We start from the raw sequence: 21,418 nt of genomic DNA, 5'->3' as shown, positions 1-21,418 counted from the left end.
TTTCCTTATAGCCCCTCTCTCTCCTTCGCTTTCACTAACTTTAAAAAAAATAAAAAAAACTCTGCTAGAGAAAGAGAGAGAGGAGGCAGAGGTTTGTAAAGCGAAAGACGGATAGGCAGAGAGAAGTGGATAGCGATCAAGTGGGCATGGGTGGACTGGTTTTCATAGAGAGCGCGAGTGTGTTGTGAAAGAGAAAACGAGGGCCTCTGCCACCTTTTCTGTGCTGAAAGAGAGGCCAAGACGAGTGGAGGAGATGGAGACGAGGGAGGTAGAGAGAGAAAAGCAGACAAAAAAAAAACAGGGATGGGAGGTGAGGTAGATAGAGATTCACTTCCAGTCTGGCAACTGTGCTTTCTTCTACACTTCATCCATAGTTTCACGATTTCATGGACATCCCTTTGATCAGTGTTGCTGATCACAGCAGCTCTGTGTGTGTTTGTTACCTCTTTAGGAACTTTTCTGGCATAAACACTGACCTTGTCAGGACCACATGGAAAACAAAACCAGGTGCTAATGAGGCACAACCTCCTCTCCGAGGAACTGGTTATGTTTAGGGCTAAGATGTGACTTGTGGTTGAGTTGAGGTTGGGTATAAAGCTGTGTTTAGGCTGTCCAAAATGAAGGGCAGTCAATGCATGTCCCTAAAAGGATAGCTGCAGCAGGCTGAACTATTATCAGCCCTATATTTATTCCGTGCATCTGTTGCAGCGAGACATATCGCGTGATGTATCATAAACTTCTATTAATGTTCCAATCTCGCTGTGTGATCTGAGCCCCGTAGACAAAGCCTCCCAGCAGCTCTGCACACTGACGGCCAACTCTCCCTCATCCTCTGACAATGGGAGGCTGATTGCAAACACCTTGGAAATACTTTATCTGTCCCTCAGTCCTTCTATCCTAAGCTCCCAGCTCCATCGTGGTGGTGGTCTCTCCCCCTCCCCCTCTTTTTGTTGTCGCATGTTCTCTCCGGTGGCTGCAAAGTTCAGCGGCCAAATCAAATGCTGCACCGTCACAATCGGTTATGACAAAAAAAAACCTTGCTGCTCTGTAAACTGATTGGCCCAGAGACGCAGGACGCAGTGTCCATTTTAATAAGCTGCGATCCCTTTTTAATCACAGAGGTGGAGGGAATGTCACACTGGTTCACCGTGGACAACACTCAACACTTCAGAATGTGTCGATTGTGAATCAAGAGGTGTCAAAAGGCGAATGAAGGTTAAGCCCAACTCCTGCGTAAAGTGCTCTGCGTAGCTACGCAGAGTCCTCTGCGTCGACGCAGAACCTGTCGAAGAGCCTCTGCGTCGTCTCCGGGTGCACGGAATATTTTTTAAGTGTCCGTCACTCCGTCAAGGGACTACGGAGACGGCAAGAGCTGCGATTGGTCATCAGGACAGGCCGAGCTAAGCTGCTCTGTGCCGGCTCTCAGTGCGCTCCGGGCGTCCTGACAGAGGCGGAGCTGATCCCCGCCGATAACGCCGCTGCCGAACTATAAATACGTCATATCTTAACACACACAGCACATGTTTAGACTCTAAATGGCCAATTTCTCGCCTCAAATTATCTTAAAACTGCGTTCCGTGACACAGAAAAGTGAGAAACGGCCACTTTTTCAACAACAACAGTCTTTCTCTCTCTTTCTTTCTCGGACGCCATTGCTCACTGTAGCCAGAAGCACAACAACCTTGCGCAGCGACCCCTACTGATCGGGCGGGAAATTGCAGCGTGTGTCCGTCACCACGACGCAGAAGTATAAATGCTCGAGGCGTCTCCGTGGTGACGCAGACGGATAACGCATACGCAGTCGGAGAAGTATAATGTGGCCTTTAGTGTAACAACGTGTCTCCATATAAGAAGGAGGAAGTGTCGACTGAAAGCAGCAGAAAAGTAAAGTAAAAGGGTCAAATTCTTTATAATTGTGCAACTACAGCATAGCTTTATCTCCCAAGTGGCACATCCATACATTCTGCTCTGACTGTCTTCTTTGACAATAGCCAAGGCTCACACTCCTCTTTTACAACAAAATTAGCAAGTGTTTGTGAGGTCTTGTTTCCTATTCTGTTGCCAGTAGAGGAGTTTGCCTCTTTGTGGTTGTCCTCTGATGAGTCAGGTCATGAAGGTGTTTGAACGACCAATGTGTTACTACACACAACAGACGACTGCAAAATTAAAGAGTCAATGGCAAATTATCATTTTCGACCAGGTGTCAATGTTTACAGTGCCTCTGTAGAGCTGATAATAACCAGTGTCTGGTCACATGACTCAGCAAGGAATCATTGCATCTATTCCCACAGCAGACAAGCCTGATGTTTGACAGTGTTTTTATCGGACTAGCGGAAGTTGGGCTATTCTGATTTCTTTATTTTTTTTTGTATTTTATCTTTAATTTCTGCCAAATTAAATCAACTTCACCTAAATTTTACACACTGAACATTTCAGACAAGGGCCTTTTGTGGAGGCTTGTTTGGACATATATTTTATTCTTGCGCTTTAAAGAGGAAGCTTACTATGCAAATGAGGAAACATCATTCGCCGAGGTACTTTTATTACTGTATATTATTACTTTAGCAGAGAAAAACTCATCTGAAGCTGTTTCTCTTACTTCAGAGTCATGATGTTAAGTTATAAGCTAATTGACTGATCACTGTAGCTTCATATATTAAGTAGCAGACATGGGCATGTTATTGATCTTCTCAGCAAGAAAGATATCAAAATATCCTTTCAGAGAAAACTCTTCACTTGACACCTCCTCACTCCTCGTTCCTATTCTTGGTTCCACCCTGAGACTTTGAGATCAGGTGGCCGATGCCTTGCCGTGACTACATGTGTATGGGCACTGATGAGCAAACTACACGTGTTTCAAACTGCACCGTCAGGCTGACCGCTCCGCAGGGGTGCCGAAATGTAATTTGGGGATGTGGAGGTCTCGCAGCAGCAGCAGTGGGGGAATCCGAAGCCGCTGATCTCTAGCCAAAGGCAGAGGTGTGTCCATGCTAGGGCATGTCTCAGGGATTAGAGACCTTGATCCTTTCTGATCCGCAGTGAGCTGTCAAACACTGCTGGAAGGGGAGGGAGGGAGAAGAAAAATAAATCAACAACACATTACATTGAAGACTCAGGAGAAAGAAAACAGAGAAAGACAGAGACAGAGTCATGGATGTGTGGCACAGGGAGGGTCCTGATAAATGGATAGGAGTGTGAAAGGTGAAGGGGGTTGTGGGTACAGAGGGAGATCGCTTCTTTGAGTGTAGTGTGGTTTTGTCACGACCTCCGGCAGTTTGGATTGATTTTACTGTCAGTATCTATGACTGTTTGACACAGACAGACTTTGAACTGGTTCATTATGGGTCATTTTTCTTTTATTGAAGAATTAGTCAGTTTGAAAAACTGTCAGGACAAGTGGGGCACACACACAGTTTACCTTTACAGTGGTAGTTCAGGTGTATGCCTGTGTGGTTGTATGACACTACTTAAAAGCAGCTTGTCTTCTCACTGAAAACATGACTGCCATGGGACACAGTCATGTGTGGACGTTTGTAAGTTTTATGTGGACAAACATGTTATCAGGAGTGACTTTTGTTCAATGGCTAAAATAAGTCCCACATCCATGTATTCAAGTGTACCTCACATGATAAAAACTCACTTAAAGTGATAGTTCGGAATTTTGGACATAAGACCTATTTTCCAACTCAGCCGGTGTGATGGAGACGTCTGGAGACGTTTTCAAGAAATTTCATTCTGTTCTTCTAGTTGCCGAGTTCGCTGATGCTATGGCTAGCGCAAGTCAATGATACAAGTTAGCATGGCATTAAAAACACTCATACCGACTCCACGGTGCACCCGAGGCAAATCGATTGTAACGGTTGGAAAATAGGTCTTATGTTCAAAATTCCGAACTATCCCTTTAAAAAAAACAAACTGAACTACCACTTAAAAGCAATTTAAAAGACAGAAGAAGCATGAGTAGATGTGACATAAATCATCTGCATTCAGCAGTGCTGCTCAAATCATCTGCCAGGTTTAAACCATAAAGATAAGCACAGATAAAGGGAAAGGCAGTGTGAGAGGATGATACATACTCTACTGTGGCCCTCATCCACCGGTGCCCACACACCAGCTCGCCATGCAATCGGATCCCACAATCCATTCTGTTTTTGCGTCTTCGCTGAAAGAGAATAGTTCGGCAGCGTAGTCCGCTGCCGAACTATAAATACGTCATATCTTAACACACACAGCACATGTTTAGACTCTAAATGGCCAATTTCTCGCCTCAAATTATCTTAAAACTGCGTTCCGTGACACAGAAAAGTGAGAAACGGCCACTTTTTCAACAACAACAGTCTTTCTCTCTCTTTCTTTCTCGGACGCCATTGCTCACTGTAGCCAGAAGCACAACAACCTTGCGCAGCGACCCCTACTGATCAGGTGGGAAATTGCAGCGCGTATCCGTCACCACGACGCAGAAGTATGAAGGCTCGAGGACTCTCCGTGGTTACGCAGTCGGATAACGCATTACGCAGTCGGAGAAGTATAATGTGGCCTTAACTTTGGAACACATACAGACACACAGATCACGTCATGCAAAGCCATGGCATCGGAGAAGGAGCTGACACAGGGTTTCACTTCCATGACAACAGCAACTTGGATGCCACTTCGAGGTGAGGGACAGAGAAGGGGAAAGTGGTGCGGAGCGAGCGAGCGAGCGAGGCCTGAGTGACACCAGCAAAGGACAAAGGTCAAAGCGGTGACAGCCACAGCAGAGACCAGTGGACCATCACTGCACTGACATGTGCTGTTGAAGAGTTAGTGACCCAGAAAAGTTTTTATGTACCCTGCATTAACACGCACACACACACACACACACACGCACACACAGCATATAACCACATTTAAACACGCACAATGCAGAGGCACAGTTTTCTCATGGACACACACCGTCATGCACACACACACGCACAATGGAAGGTGTTTTTTGAGGCCCCAGACAGGCTGTCGTCTGAGAGCTACAAGCAGATTACCTAAACAAACAACCTAAAAATACCTTCCTTTTCACCCGTAAGACGACCCTCTCCAGCACCCCTCCCTCCATCCACACCGCCTCTGAAAAAATCCCCCACGGGGCTGATGTTAAACTTGCCCCTGAGAGCACACACACACAAGCAGGTAATTAAAGTTCTGTATGTTTCCTGTGATTTATTGTAGCAGAGCCACACTGACTTTGGTGATGATTTCATAATTACCATATCCTATTGATCGCATATCAACAGATATTAACGTTGAGATATTTGTGTTAATCCCCCCAGAGTTGCATGTGGTTGGTTTCCCATTTTCTTTCCATACTAAAGATAAAGGTTTTATCTTAGGCTTAAAGAGAAAGTTCAGGTTTGCACCCTCGTCTACAATACGTTTTTACACCTGTTGCAAGCAAATCAGCAAGGATAGAAACACTAAAAATGATAATTAGGTGGACAAGCAGAAAAGGATATATTTTCAGATATGAACATGTTAAATTTTGCTGTTTATATAGGGAAATACGGGTTATGATAAAATCACCTTTAGCTGCAGAGAAACAGTTTGTCACTGCGGAGACATAAGACAAACAATATAAAGTAATATTCGTCAGTAAATGAGGTTGGGTAAACCAATGTGGTGTACTGTATTTAGTATTTATACCAGTATATCAATTTATTTTGCACTTGTTACTTGTTTTGGATGAAAAAATCTTAACGCAGCAATAATAAAATGACGCATAATGGCTGTGTTTCCCCTTGCTTTTAGATCAAGAAATTTTTAAAGGTGCAATTATCTTAAACTTAAAGTCCACAAAAGTCAATGTGAAATGGGACATTTTGGCGGATTTGTCTTTTGTGCCACAGCACGACACGTGGTTTGCACTTGTTTACAGAATTGCATGAGGCCCCATTGAGACGGCCTCCCTATCGCTTCCTCTTCCTCTTCTCCTTCTCCTATTCTTAGTGTGTGTTTGTGTGTGTTCTCCTCGCACATCCTCCCTTTTCCTGCCCCATTCTCCTCAGCTCACGGCGGCTCAGCTGTTCGGCCGATTGTGTTTGTGGTGTGTGCGCATGTGAGTGTCCCCTCGCACAACAACATTAGCATACCAACCCTCCCACCAGCACCACCCCACCTCTCTACTTCTTTTATTCCATAATTGAATTGAAATGAGGCTCTGTTCATCACAAATGTCAGGAGAGCTAGGTACAAACACACACTTACATACACACATCCAACATGAGCCTTGAACCTCTAGAGACTTGGGGGAAACTGGACCACAACAATACCTTCACTGAGTTTGTTTACCTTTCATCGTCTCTGCTGTGCTCCATGTCCTCATGCTTAAACAAAGCCACTTCAGTGGATGTGTGTGTTTGTGCGTGTTTTGCATGTGTGAAAGGTACTGCAGCGTGCGTGAGTGTAGTCCAGAGGGCCTTTGAAGGGCTTTGTGAGTGAATCCCTGAGAGTGTGCAGGTGTGCACAGGTTTGTCATTCCGTTTAGTTTGTGTACAGACTGTACATCTCTGTCTTGTTTGCTTTGAATTATAGTCTATTACCCACCTGCTGTGTGTGAATCTTAGGTCACAAAAGGTCAGAGATGGTTTGGCGCCATGCCCGGCTTTGGGTGGTGCCATCCCTTTGTGGCTCTGGCATGGGCGCAAAAGTGGAATCTGAGTGGCTCTCGCCCAGTGTAGCCAAGTCAAACAGTGTTCCACAAAACAAAGATGGACCTGTTTCTCTCTCCATGCCCTGTTTGTTTCGCTGGGCTCAATTATGTCCCCTCCAATTCTTTCTCTCCTTACATTAACCTTCAGTACCCTGGGTCTTGAGTGTCCTTTGTCCATTCTGAAGTACTTGGGTGGAATACTTTAGATGGTTGCGATATAACCATTGTTCTAATATTGTTTCTTAAAGCCAGGCTAGAGAAAATATGGGGGAAGTCAAGTCTACGTGTCAAGACCTCGGTCTGCAGGAAGTCCTCCGAACAATATTTCTTTTTTTTTTTACGGTCATGCAATCCAAACCATAACAATACAGGTGGCACCACCAAAAATGTCTTTATATTCGAACAGGAACAGGTTTGTCCTGTACATTACAAAACCCCTTGTTATTGTGCTTAAAGAGTGGTCACACAAGGACACAAGTAAAATCAGCTTTTAGACATTCAACAAAAGCCTCACCTGATGGAATATATGTCCACTTAAGGCATAATACCTTGCTTTCAGATAGTGTTTTCCAACTATAAACTTAAGTTTCTTGAACCATTCACTCTTCTGCACCAAAGTCCATAGAGAAAATGAATGTTTTTAGCTCAGCTGCTGGTCTACTGCTGCCTCTTTTGGTAAGTGTATGCCACTTCAGTAAATCTTAGGTAAAGTCACAGAGCAACACATTTGAATTAGGGCAACAGTGGACCAATAACTCCTGTTAACCATGATGTAAAATAACATATTTTATCTTTGGAATTTGATTTGGTAAGTTGAGCACTTCACAAAATGACACAATCCTCAATTTCCAGTCAGAAGCCTTTAATTTAGTGGCTAAAATCTGTTTTACCGTGTGTCCCTGCTGGCAGCCTGTGTCTCAAGCTCATTCTTGGCAAACGTCAGCGCCGAAAATGTGTCACTATAATATAATCACACTTTAAAAACCCAAGCCTTTACTTAAAACATTTAAAGGTGCTACATGTTAAACAGTGCATGCATGTTTGCACATTGTGGAAATAATTTGGTTTAAAATGACCAGAAAGAAACAGTTGGTTGTATTTGGCAGTTCAATGATCCCATTGTTACTGAATATAACCATTGCCTGTTTTCAGTTTTGTTGTCATTGTTCACAACATATTTGCTCATCTGGTTCTTTGGCTGGTGTCGGTACAGATATTTTAATTAGGCCAGCATCCTGGGTGGCTCCTGTGTGATGGATGGATGCTGCTGGAAATACAGTTATAAATCATCCAGCGTTTGAATGACACTCTGCTGGCTCTAATACTGGCCACCATGAGCAAAGCTGCAGTGATTGTCAGTGTGTGTGTTATTAAAACCATTAGCCTCCTTGGCTTTTGTTCTTACCCTTCATTAAGGCTAAACCCAGATTTCACCGCCTGGTGTTTTTTTTCGGTTTAGCATTTAAAGGACGGCACAAGAGTGGGACCTTTCTCCCATTGCTAGGTCAAGGTCAAGATGTGTGTCGAGTGTACGTCATCAATCACGGTGATCGGTTTCGGTGGCCGTGTGTCCCTCATCCATCACACTGAAGGGTTTCGCTGGCCGTGTGTCTGCGTGCCGCCGTCAGGGCCGGAGGTAATTAATAACCCATGGTGACAGAATTAATGAGTTAACCTGCTCCACTCTCCTGCTGTTCTAGTGACAGATGTTAATGGTCAGCAGCTAGTTATCCCTGTTAATATGTAAGTGACTCAGGTGTATTGATTTGTTTGGTCTTTTATCATCTGCATGCCTGTTTTAGTGATGGACAGGTGGCAGTTGGACTGAGCTATTCATCTTTTTCCAACCAAAATCGTTGTTTGAAGCAGAAGTTAGTTAGCAAACTGCAAAGGCTGCAGTTGTATTGTTCTATGGTATAAACCAGGGGTTCTCAAAGTTTTGATACCTGAGGGCCAATTTAGGAACCCAACATTGGACTGAGGGCCACCAAAGGGAAAAAAAACCAGAAAGAAATCCCATTTGTAATCATTTTATTGACCAGATTGCAGTTCTACAGTTTAGCGTTAAGTAATATAAGCATTAATATAATGTAATTTAAGCATTAATATAATAACACTTCATAATTTACTGGGTAATTACCCAGTATTTTGGCCATTGTTTACCTTCTAATTACAGGTTAATACCAAGTAACACATTTCTGTCACCATATATTTACTGGGTAAATAGCTAGTAACTGGAGGCTGTAGCTACCTGCTTATTACCAGCTTTTAACCCAATAATACACTAAAATTCACCATATAGAAACCAGGTAAATACCCAGTATTTTTGTTTACACTTATTGGTCTGTATCCAGTAATGTCCAATAAACATTTAACAAGCTTAGTACCTGAAGTGTAATTCATTGCGGGCCGCCAGAAATGTTTCTGTGGGCCGCCATTGGCCCCCGGGTCGCACTTTGAGAACCAATGGTATAAACGGTTAACTTCTTTAATATATCATCTTTGCATTAGAGTATAGTTGTTAATATTCTGATGTGGTAATGCTCCATCTTCTTTTAAGTCTATAACACAGTAAATATTGACCTGAAGCTTGACTTAAAAAGTTATATTCCAACTTAACTTAGTCATCCATTCCGGGGGAGCGGGAGCCAATCCCAGCTAAGGCCAGGCAATATCTAATTGAAATGATTTAACCCAATTCATTCAGCCCTGGTGGACAGTTTAAACACATCCATAGTGATATATATACAGTATATTTGTAATCCAGTTTTGGAACCCTCAGCCTGAGGCATATGAAGCACTGGTGAAATGACAATCATTTCCAGCAGGAGTCTGACCTGAGCAACAAACTGCTTTCCACAAAGAGGTAGAAACAGAAGAGAAAGGCAAAGTGAATAGAGATACATGAGTCCTTGCGGTGCAGGGATGAGAGATATAGAGAGAGAGAGAGAGTGAGAGAGACTCTCCTTGGCCTCAGGTCGTGAAAGTCGATCGCTGCATTTGTTGAAAGAGCAGCTTTGTGAGGATGCCTCTCTGACTGCTCTTCTGAAGTGCGCTCCCTGTCTGCTATGACTAAAAGAAGAGTGACCAAGTTTTCATCACCCAAGGAAGATAAAGCACAGCCCTGAAAGGAGAGAGAAAACGCTATAGTTTGATGTTAATTCTCTCCTTTTTGATTACAAGAGAAGCGATTGTTCTGCCTGGGCAGCCAGAGTTATTGTGTGCTGTGTGCTGGGTGTTATATTCCTGGGCTTTTTTGGACGGTTATTGTCGCGCTCTCATGCTTTCAGTCCCCAGTGTATTGGACACTTTTGTTGTGCAGGTTGCAGAATAGCTCCGCTATCAGGCTTGCGGTGCAGGTCACTCGAGGTGGGCTGCAGTGGGAGGGTGTGTGGGTAGATGTGGTTGTAGTTGGCCGCCGTGTGATGAGCGATCTACGGCTGTTCAAAACCTGGTTACCACTCAGAGGGAAACTTAGCTGGGTTTTAGTTGACTCACGTGTGGGTAGCTATCATTGTACCATTAGCTAATGTGCACGCCTACCTTTTTTTTTATTGCTGAAGCTGCGTTGATGGTGCAGTCTTGAACACAAGTTCCCGATTTCCCCTCCCCTCATGCGGTGAAACCAATTCAGCGAGCAAAATCCCCACCACATGGACAAAACTACTCATTAACTCCCCCAAACCTCTCCCTCCACCCTTGTTGCCCCCTTTTCTCCAAACGTGCTTTAGCTTAGAGACAAACAGGGATGTGGATTGGGCGGGGGAAAGACTGACAAAAGGGAAGAGGGACTAAAGCCAGAGAGGAGTATTGAATAAGTGAAAGAGCTGCCAGGGGAGAAAAGGGCGAAGAATGCGATGTCCCAGTCTATGAGGGATTCCATTTTTTTGCCCTTCCAGAATAGAACAGTAAGTCACCAGTCTCTTTGTTTGCCTTTGATCTCTCATCTCAGGGATTTGGCACCTGACAAACCCCTCTCTGTTTGAAAGAAGGCCTGCAGAGAGAAAGCTTGGGAGGAGTGGGAGACGGAGATAGAGGCCGAAGCAAGGAGTAAAAATAATATCTGAGGGCTAAAGAGTGATGGAGTGAAGGAAAGCGGTGTGGAAAAATCAGGTTAGGCTTTTAAGAGGACGTATAAGAGGATATGAGGAGCTCAGCTCCCACAAAAACTAAATACACATGTGGTCGTGTGTGTGTGTGTCTGCTTTCACGTCTGCATGTGGGTTTGCAATGGCTAACCCGGACAGTGATAAATCCAGAAGTCTTAAGGGAGATTCCTTTTTAAAGCCACCGTCTTTTGGACCACCCACTACTGCGGTCTCTTCCCTCACCCTTACACACACACACACACACACACACACACACACACACACACACACACACACACATACACACACACACACACACACACACACACACACACACACACACACACACACACAGACACATTCTGCTAATAAGAAACAAATTCTCCAGATTTACTTGAATATCTGCCTCTTTTTATCCCCCCTGACTCTTCCTCTCTGTGGATCAGCGACTGCTGTAAACAAGCATTCATATGTTGACATCACAGCTTTCAAACAGAATTTTTGAAATGTTTAAAAACCACACATTAAAGAGCCAAAATCCTGTCACTGGCAAACAAATCTGAATTTGCAGTTCTGCAAAGAATTGTGGCACAGCCGGTGGGGAGTCTGAGGTCAGCCTGGGACAGCTTAATAATTGACAGAGGGGAAAAACTCATCAAGCGTGCACAGTTTGAGGTAGCATGCACTTAGACTGTGTCTTTTTAAAGAGACCCGAAGGCTGTGAAGCATGGGACTCAATTAACTCTCCCTGCAGCTTTTAGGAAGGGGCGTCTTGTTCTCAAACAGCTGGTTGACCCCTCTCTCAACTCCGGACACTTTCCTGGTCAGCGCACATGTACAAACCCCCTCACAGCAACTTTTATGTTTTGTCACCTGAAGCGGTCACAACCCCTTAAACAATACCCACAAATCCCAGTGTCCTTCTGTCTCCAGTGATGGGATTGGGCGTTTAGAGATTGTTTTAAAAGATAAAGAGATGACACAAAGCACCTCCCGACTAATCTCCTCACTCTTTTTCTCTTGCGACTGTGGAGGAAAGAAACGGCGGGTTTCACACACCCCTGCAGGCTACAATCAAAGAGGCCCTTAGCTTAGCGTTAGCGAGTGAAGCGGCAGAGATTTAGCCGTGATTGACTTGAGCAGGGCCAGAAAGGCTCAGCAGGTAGCAGCTAGTCCGGCTCGGTTAACGCCAGGCCGACGCTAATCCAGCTGCTTCAGAGGAGCTCTGACTTTATTAAAAGTCCACGTGAGGGATTTCCCAGTATTTTGAGGGTTTGTGGATTCTCTCTGCTGTTTGTTTGTGAGCATGTTGCATGGTTGGAAAAATTAGTTGGAGGACAGATTTTGATTTTTAATGTGGTGGACACGTGGGAGTTTGTTTATGTTCTTTTGTACGTAGCATCCTCAGATGAATTCATGATTATGGCATTGAAGTCCATACCTTTCAAATGCACATTTAGATCTGAACTGTGTGTGTGACTTTGTGAGGAAATCCAGTTCTTTAGTAAGTGAATTCTTCTCCAAATCTTAACCCAACCACAATTTGCATCTTAATTAAAATTTTAACCAGAGGTTAGTTTAACCAGGTTCTGTCCAGTTCGGACCTGGTTTTGGACCCCTATTAGTCCTGAAAAAGTCAGTGTTTTATACCAGAAAAGAGGCAACAAAACACACCCATAAACATATTCATATATACTACCCTTTTTTAGTTTTGTAGTTTTATATATTTATGTCTTACTTGCACATACTCTAGTCATATATTTTGTTGTGTTTTACATTTGTTGTGTCTGATTCAAGTGTTTAAGTCTTTTGTTGCGTTTACATTTTGTTGTGTCCTTTTAAGTGTCAAGTCTTTCGTCATTCTTGTTATTTTATTGTGTGCTTTATTTTATCGTGTGCTTTTAAGCCGGGGGTCACTGCAAAATTTCGTTATGTCCCCATAATGACAATAAAAATTCTTGATTCTTGATTTTTGATTCTACCCTCTGTACCAAACCTAACCCTCCAGCCTCGATTCCATTTGCTGTGTGCTGCCCCTCACACATCAGCTTCATCGATTGACAGCTTATTTGGTCCAATCAGTGTTGCGGCTGTGCGCCACACCTCTCAGAGAATTGCTCTTTTGTCCTGCTCTTCTGGTTCAGTGCTGAGGGGGTGAAATATAAACCTGTTAGGCTTCTACTGCAATTACAGGAATGGATAGACGGAGCGGAGGAACTCCTTAAAAGAGGAGCCCTCCCATCAAACTGTCACTCACAGGGAATGCGAGCACTGTCACCGAAAAAGTTTCACTTAGGTTACAATTTCAGACTGAAGTGTGTGTGTGTTTGTGTTCTTGTATGGGTACCTTTGTGAAGACCAAAGGGTTAGTGACATTTTGGGAAAGTGAGGACATTTTGACAGGTCCTCACATTCTGTTACTCCTTAAAAGGGCTTTTTGAGGGTTAAGATTCGGTTTTAGGGTTAGGGTTTAGGTTAAGGGTTAGAATTTAGTTGTGATGGTTAGGTTAGGGTAAGGGCTTGGGAATGAATTATTTCTATGAGTGTCCTCACTGAGAATAATGCAAAAACGTGTGTGTGTGTGTTTAAGGCCCTCGAGAGTAAAACCTGTCCTGAGAGAATTCCTGGTGTGCCAAGTGTGGTGGCACTGGTTTATGAAATACCAGCAGCTTCGGTTTCACTCAGGCTCCTGGTCTTGCCAGTATAACCGCATTGGTTGACTTTGTGAGAAAGACAATCTCAAGTTATTTGATCTTCTGTTTTTGTCAGAGGATCCAGAGCCTCTAAACTCCTGTTCTGTTATGTATGATAACAGAGCACAGGTTTGTGAGGAAAGAGGTGAAAGTATTGAAGAAGGAAAATGGAGACAAAGGAATGGAGGAAGGACTGGGGAGAGAAGAAGTCCCCTCAGGGTAACATATTGTTTTCTTGCTGCTAATTTGTGGAAAATGGGCGAGATGACAAGAGTCAGTCTCTACCCCTGCACTGTTTGAAGTCAAGTGCAAAGACATGGTGTTATTCCTATATCGCCATACTTGAATCACTTTAATCAGCCTTTATTTAACATTATTTGTTATTCTTCTTGTGGATATAACCTACAGAATATTCACTACTCGCTGTAGCATTGCAGACAGCGGTTTTTACTCCCTTTCATTGTGTTTACTGGATTATTTACTTTGGCTATGATGAATGACAACAATGGCATCTTGTTTTACCACATCTGTGGAATAAAACACCTGTTTGTCTTGATGTATCTTAGTTTCTCATGTAGTCCTCGTGTTGACATATCACAGAGACCTGACAAACCTTTTAATGGAGTTTTATTGTAAGATACAATTGGGGGGATTTTTTCCCTGACACACCTTTGCTTTTTCTTCGAGGTTTGGGCGGTATCCGAGTTTTGGTAGTGTGAAACCATCTTAACATTTTCCCAGGGTATACAGTATTATGGTAACTGAATTAAAAAAAAAACAAAAAAAACATGACATCATAGGTAGAGATTGGCCAATAAGGCCAATGTTAAGAAATAAGAGCAGATGATGGAAGATATTTGATGCCAAATTGTTTACCCCCTTTTTCCTCGATCTGATCGAATACAGCACTTAACAATAGTAAATGATACATACAAATGAAATACAAGTTTATTGAACATCATTGACCATCTGTCTCCGATGTGTCTGCACGGCAGCACACACATATTTTAAATAAAAATAATGCACAACCTAATGCTTAAATACATGAAATTGTCATCAATATACAAACTTAGCGGGAAAAAACATTGTATGGTAAAATGAAGTTTTAACAATGACTTTGCAGCATTTATCAAGTTTCTGGGAACAAATATATGTAAACTTACATGAATGAGCAATAATTGGCTAATGCATTCAATTTAATAATAAACATCCAAAGCCATTTATTAAAAAAAAAATGGAAAGGAATCAGAAGAAGTGGCAAAATACATGTAATGTGTTGATTTACAACTTGACGTTTAAAAATGGTCAATAGTCATGTATTGAAGGTGTGATTTAAGACAGAGTTATATACATGCCAAACATTCAGTACTGAATGTGAGAGCATGTTAGCAGAGCACTATTTTAACATCCAATCTAACCTTTCCTCCGTGTCCTTGTTCTCCTCCAGCCTGTAAGATTGGATACTACCGGGCTCTGGCCAGTGACGGCTCCTGCTCCAAGTGTCCGCTCCACAGTTACTCAGTGAGAGAGGGATCCACCTCCTGTGTTTGCGACAAGGGATACTTTCGCTCAGAGACGGACCCGGCATCCATGCCCTGCACCCGTAAGTACACCCACATGTGGCCCTGGAATACATGACATTCATACAGCTGTATTAACAACGGTTTACAGTGACTTGTAAACACAATGTCTTGTGTTTTAGCACAGCCACCCACACTCTCATGCAACCTGAATTATCCCCTCTCACGCACAAAGCAGTGGCATGGTTTCATGCTGTGTTTCTTTTTGAATTTTTGAGGTCCATGACCTTGAATTTCCAACCCCAAAACCGCTCGTATGAGTTAGGATTCCAAGATGGCTGACTTTGTCGCCACTGGCTGATCTGTAAAATAAATCACTGCATTTGACTAACACTACCTCAGTCACTTATGGCACTTTTCCACAAAAAAAAAAATCTAGCACTACTCAGCTTGGCTCAACTCGCTCAAGCTGAGCCAATACTAAAATGCGACATCAGTAGACTGCCGGCCACTGATTGATCAGTCAACATTTTTAATGAACTGATTCTAATGATTCAGTACACCGAAAAACAACTGGTTTTCTCATCCCTAATTTGCACATTTGTATCGCGTATAAAACAACGTAGTATGCAGTTTCATGCTGCCATGCTATGAAGATCCTGCCCACGTTGAGGAGATTCTATGAAGTGAAAACAGACGTGTCTGATACCGAACCATGTAGAGCTAGAACTGTTTAACGGAAAAGCACCAACAGTCGTTTTAACACCGGGTTGTACTTAGTGAGTCATGGTGACAGATAACTAACAGGGTTGTTAAAGTGCTGAATCCCAGCCTGGGCAACAACAGAGGTGGAAGAGAACAATGAAGGACGACAAATGGAGATGAAATGTATACAGAGACAGCAAATGTAGTGGGAAAAAAACGAGGGCAGGTGCAAAAGCTCGAGATGGATGGTATGCAAAGAATAACTCTGATGGTAAAAAGAGATAAAAAAGGTTAAGATGCCAAGGAGAGAGAAGGAAAATTCAAACAAGAACAGGAGCACATGGAGCTGAGGGAAGATCTTGAGCTGAAGTTCTCAGGATGTGTGACTTTCCTCTCTCTGGCTATGTGAGTCAACTCCTGGTGAACATGCTTCTTACTGACCTCAGGCCGTGACTCACAGTGACTGTGATAACAAACACTGCTGCATAGTGATCTTGTTTTTAGGCAATGTTTCTCCTCTCAGTTTGCACTGGCAGAAATTCAAGATGAGACAACTTAACACTCGGTGTCAACTCATACCTTTGGTTAAAACGACTGGAAAACGGAAACAGAAAAGCGCAAAATCCATGATGATCCAAAAAACCTGAGATTTCATGTCAATGCTCCACAAAGCACAGACTTTATGTTTATGTATTTATTATATGTAGAAGCAGAATATTCTGTATACAGTTAGTTGTTTATTAAAATGACTCGGAGGTAAATGCAGCTGTTTTTTTTAATGAAAAACAGGGTTTCCCAATGGGTTGTGGGAGATTTTTTTTAGGGTCCCCCAAATTTTTTTGCCCAAACCTTTTAAGATTTGCATCCATATTTTTTTTTTCTTTTTTTTCTTTTTTTAATATTAATTGACCAAACATCTCTGAATGTTTTATATTTGTTGTTACAGTTATAATTGGGTCACTAAACAATACAGTTATTATAATTTTTTGATTGTGATTTGGGTCACACTAATCTGGCATCTTTAAAAAGTCGAGAAAAAACGTGCTATTCCAGAAACAGCTTCACACACAAACTTCCCAGAGAAACAAGAGCAATCATACTTTCACATGACAGACATTATGTATGAGCAAGTGTGTGTCATCTAGTAATTTACACATGTGTTTTGCTCATAGTTGGCTCTGTGTTACGCCTGAATGTCCTGTCGATTAATCACACACTCACTTCCCCCAAATGTAACTGTCAGAGCAGAAGCATAACTGAAGTTCCAGTTATTATTGTCCCGTTGTTAAAGAGACTCTGCTCTTTTGTTGAATACACACTTGAGTTCACTGACAATCTTTTGCAACGATCATTAGACCTAACACATCAAACTTTATTCCCTGATAAATTAAACATATTTTGTTAAAAAAAAGCTAGAATGTGAATAAGTATGTCATGATTAATTGATTATAATATAAATTAGCCTCTATTTTGATAATTAGTCAATAATTATTGCCAGATTTTATTTTAATTTTATCAAATATTTATATAATATTAATATATATAAAAATATATTTATATTAATATTTTTTATTACATTAAAGTCTGCAAGAAATATTATGACAAACCCAGAATTGTTTTTAAATGTGAGAATATCCACATGTATTTTTCTTGTTTTATTTTTAAATAAATTTCACATCTGTCACCTAAAATTAGGACACTCTAGGAAATCGTAATTTACATTTTTACGCATTTTTAAAATCAGACTGTTTAGTAATTTAAATAAAATATCTACAGTGATCATGTCAGCAATGTCGGAGTGCAGTATTCTTAAACACTGAATTGCTCTTATATTATTACACAGTTGTGACTGAAAATACCATTTTTTTTCTGAAACTGCAAAATATGCATAGATATACACATATTCCTGTTTCCTGCTGTTAAAGGAAATATATATATATATATATATATATATAAAGTGGTTCAACTACAACCTATTTAATTTGTGCTTTTATGGTTGTTATTCTTTAACACAAGTTCCGCCTAATAATAATACTCATAGTTTTTCGGTGAAAAGTGATAAATCCTCAGACGATTAAACATAAGTCTTGCCACTATGTCACAGGACTTGTCTTGTATTAAGTTACAACCTCTAATTTAATGGAAGGGATTGGAGCTCATCCCCGTCGTCCCGTTAGTCACTGTGGCATCTGAGCAGAGCTGCAGCGAGCAACAGCTGTCAAAGCTCATTACTCGCCTCATTTTATTGGACCCTGTGCTGCCGTTCGTCCTACATTCCGAAACTTGGCGAGGAAGTGAACATTACAGCCAGACTCTCTCTCCGTGACCCTCGCCCCGCCTCGTCAGCTGGTCAACATTTGATCTTTGAACTGTCGACCCCTGTCTGTCGTCTGCTGTTATCCTTCCCTCTGCAAGTTCTTCTCACCCACGTGTCAGCGCTGTGTAATTACAGCTGTCACTCATACATCCTTTCTTATTCACATTTTGAATAAGAAAACTGAAAACACACTCAGAGTCACGAACAGAGCAGATGAAGAGTGAAAAAAAAAAAAAACCCTCTTCAAGTCATTTCCCTGTTTGACTTGTTCAGTATGAGGCTGGGAAAGAGCCAGCATGCTGGTAATTGGGGAACGCGTGTGTGTGTGTGTGTGTGTGTGTGTGTGTGTGTGTGTGTGTGTGTGTGTGTGTGTGTGTGTGTGTGTGTGTGTGTGTGTGTGTGTGTGTGTGTGTGTGTGCGCAGGTAATTGAAAACGCTTTTCCTCTGCTCTCTTCTCCTCTCGTAGCTCGAGGTCTTACGACGCAAGAGGATGATTAAAACTGCATGTTGTGTAATTCTGTCATGATGGGACTGCTTGTATGCAGGTTCTATTCTTCTCATATTCGATCTGTTTGGACCTTGCGACTGTCCTTTTGAACGGCAATGTTAAGACATTTAAAATTCTAATTTGACTGACTTCATGGTTAAGTAGCATTTCAAAAACAGATTTTTTTTTTTTTTACAGTTTTTATGCTTTCTATTTATGCGTCCTGGCTTGCCTCCATTATTTTTGCTGGCAGTTTTTTTTTTTTTTTTAATCTTACTTGTGTTTTTGTTACTTTTATTATATACTTTGTAGGCCCTGCCAAGATTGTCACACCTCCTGAGACCCATACAACAGCGGAATAATTAACCCTCTAGCCTATATGGTCATAGTGCACTGTATGGGTTTACATTTTATATCACATTTGACTTATACAGCAGGCACACCGTTGTAGTGAAAAGTACAGAGTAAAATTGATAAAAAGTAAAGTATTTATAGATTCTTGTATACAAATATCATTTTATTATAAATACTATAATGTGGCAGCTCTGAAAAGTACTAAGGTAGAAATAAATGTTTTCCAGAATACAATAAATCGTTTGATAACTTGCTGTGGTGCATCACATTTAAATACTAACTAATGTCTATTACATTGAGACAAGAAGTGATTTGTTCTATGTTAAAACAGGTAGTAAAGTAAGGCAGCTGAAAACACAAAGAAGCACCAACGAAAGCATCGTCGCCGCTGCTGTATACACACAAATGCTCCCTCAGTCAGAACAGATGCAGAATAAAAACAAGTTACAGACTACAGCTTTAATTTCAATAAAGAAGTATGCAAAGAAGTGTACTGTAGTAATAAAACACACACGTTCACTCACAGAACAGTAATAAGAACCAATGACAATTGACGCCCGTGGCATTCACCATGTAAGGACGGGTGTTCTCCATTTTGGGGTTTCTGTTGCCTCTTGATGTGTTTGTCAGATTTTTACCCAGCTTTCTTTGCGGTGGTTTGGTAGAGGAAAGAGGGAGGGAGGAATGAACACAGAGTGAGGAGGGATCCAGAGGGGGAGGCTCAATGAATCCCAGCCGGATGGTAATAGCGAGGTCGGCTCTCTGGCCAACTTTGCCTGCTCACTGCCTTGGTGCTGCACAACACTCAGCCAACAATTACTGATGGAAAGAGACAGAAAGAGAGAGGGATGAAAGGAGGTGAAATGGGAAATGGAGGCATGCAGAGGGAGGAAAAAAATGTAGAATGTGAAGTGAAGTAAATTGAGAAAGACCAATTAAAGAAGGGAGGGTGGAGGTGGAGGTGAAGGCGTGACAGGAATGAAAAAGAAATAAGGCTCAGAGCAAATATCACGGCCATAAACGAACGGAAAATGGAGCGGAGGGAAAAAGAGACGACTATTTCTGGAGAAACTCGCAAAGTCTCCCACTGGATACCACTCACAAGGAGTTTTTTTTTTTCTTTAAGGATGCATTGAGATGAAGTTCTGTGAAGGTTTCTTTTTCTAAGTGCTGCGCTCCTTCCTCCCCGTACCATTCTGTCTCTCCTAGGATTAATTACGGAGTGTCAGTCACAGCCGACGGCTCTCCCACGCTCCCTTGCTCCCACTGGATCGTTCTGGTGGAGAGAGCGACAGGTACAGCCAGAGTTGGCCAGTGAGTGTATGAATGTGTGTGGAATGTGTTAAAGACTCCATACACCCATAACGTTGTCAAACCCTTTTGCAACCATTGTTAGAGCAACAAAATATTCTTTGTGAGGTGATTCTACAAACACGCATTGACACACTTGCATACTTTCGAGGATATTACTCCGAAATGTAAACTTAAATGTTGTGAGTTTAAAACTGCACATTGTAATGTTGATGAAAAAAGTTAACCATTTGTGTCTATGGTTACAACCACAGGAGTCCATTGTCATTTAAAAACGAAATTTCTGCTCCCGATACATCTGCTGCCCATTTTTAAGCCCCCAAAACGGAATTTTTGAAAACACTGCTGTCTTTGTTTTAGTCTGGATGCACAGGAATGGAGGCCTTTGATTACAATGATGCATTTGCCTGCATTCACTTCCTGATTAGTTCTTATTGGTCACTGTCTACTACCTGATTTGTACCAAAAACCGGATTTTGTTCTGCACAATTTGCTTCTACTGTATCTTTGTGACAGTGACCAGTGTGACACACACACACACACACACACACACACACACACACACACACACACACACACACACTGCCAGGGACATTGAAATCACCTTTTACTCTTAGTTGCATGCAAATCATAGCTCTCAGATGGCACAAAGGCCAGTGGAGGTTATAGTTGAACTTAGCACACTATGAGTGATCGTAGGTACCTTATTTTAGAAACCCCATCTATAACTTGTCCCCCACATCTGAGAAGCAAATGAAGGGAATGAGGTGGAGGAGTGAGCAGTAACAGTGGCTGGGAGGAGAGAAAGTGGAGACAATGGGGGGAAGGGGGAGAAAGTGCTTTATCACATTTTTTAATGAGAATTTATTAATAGGATTTCATTGGAGGCAGCGGTTTGTGGGAAAAGGCTGAGCGATGCTGATATTAACACAGTATGTTCTGCATCCTTTTATCTCACCGACTGTATCTTGGAACGTAGAGCAGTGGTTTCTCAGTGGGGGTCTCGGAACCTCTGTGGGTCCAAACTCATATCCTGGGGTCCATGAAATAATGATATATAAAATGATTAAATATCATTTATATATAAAAAGTTGATGTATGAGGTAGTACAAAGGAAACATTCAGACCTCTGGATGCTGTAATGACAATAGAAGGTGTAGCTGTATGTACAGATGGTTCGACAGCTAGTGAAAGGTTGGGAGGATTATGCGTGAATGAAATCTGTTAACCAGAAGTTTATTGCAACAGACTTTTTCCTGCAGGCGCT

At 42.0% G+C, this 21,418-nt stretch overlaps 1 protein-coding gene across 1 annotated transcript in view; it reads left to right on the top strand.

Moving 5' to 3' along the window:
- The window catches only part of epha4l (eph receptor A4, like), a gene marked incomplete at both ends in the record, with an annotated part of 62,200 nt that overhangs the window by 12,721 nt on the left and 28,061 nt on the right, over nucleotides 1-21,418 (top strand). Inside the window, one exon of the mRNA XM_083886273.1 lies at nucleotides 14,905-15,060. Coding sequence (XP_083742399.1) covers nucleotides 14,905-15,060 — 156 coding nt within the window. The remainder of the gene's footprint in view (nucleotides 1-14,904; nucleotides 15,061-21,418) is intronic.

The sequence above is a fragment of the Microchirus variegatus genome (genome assembly GCF_963457635.1).
Source record: "Microchirus variegatus genome assembly, chromosome: 3".
NCBI classification, from domain to species: Eukaryota; Metazoa; Chordata; class Actinopteri; order Pleuronectiformes; family Soleidae; genus Microchirus; species Microchirus variegatus.
Note: the sequence above shows the minus strand (reverse complement) of the source record. Positions and strands in the feature narration are given on the sequence as shown.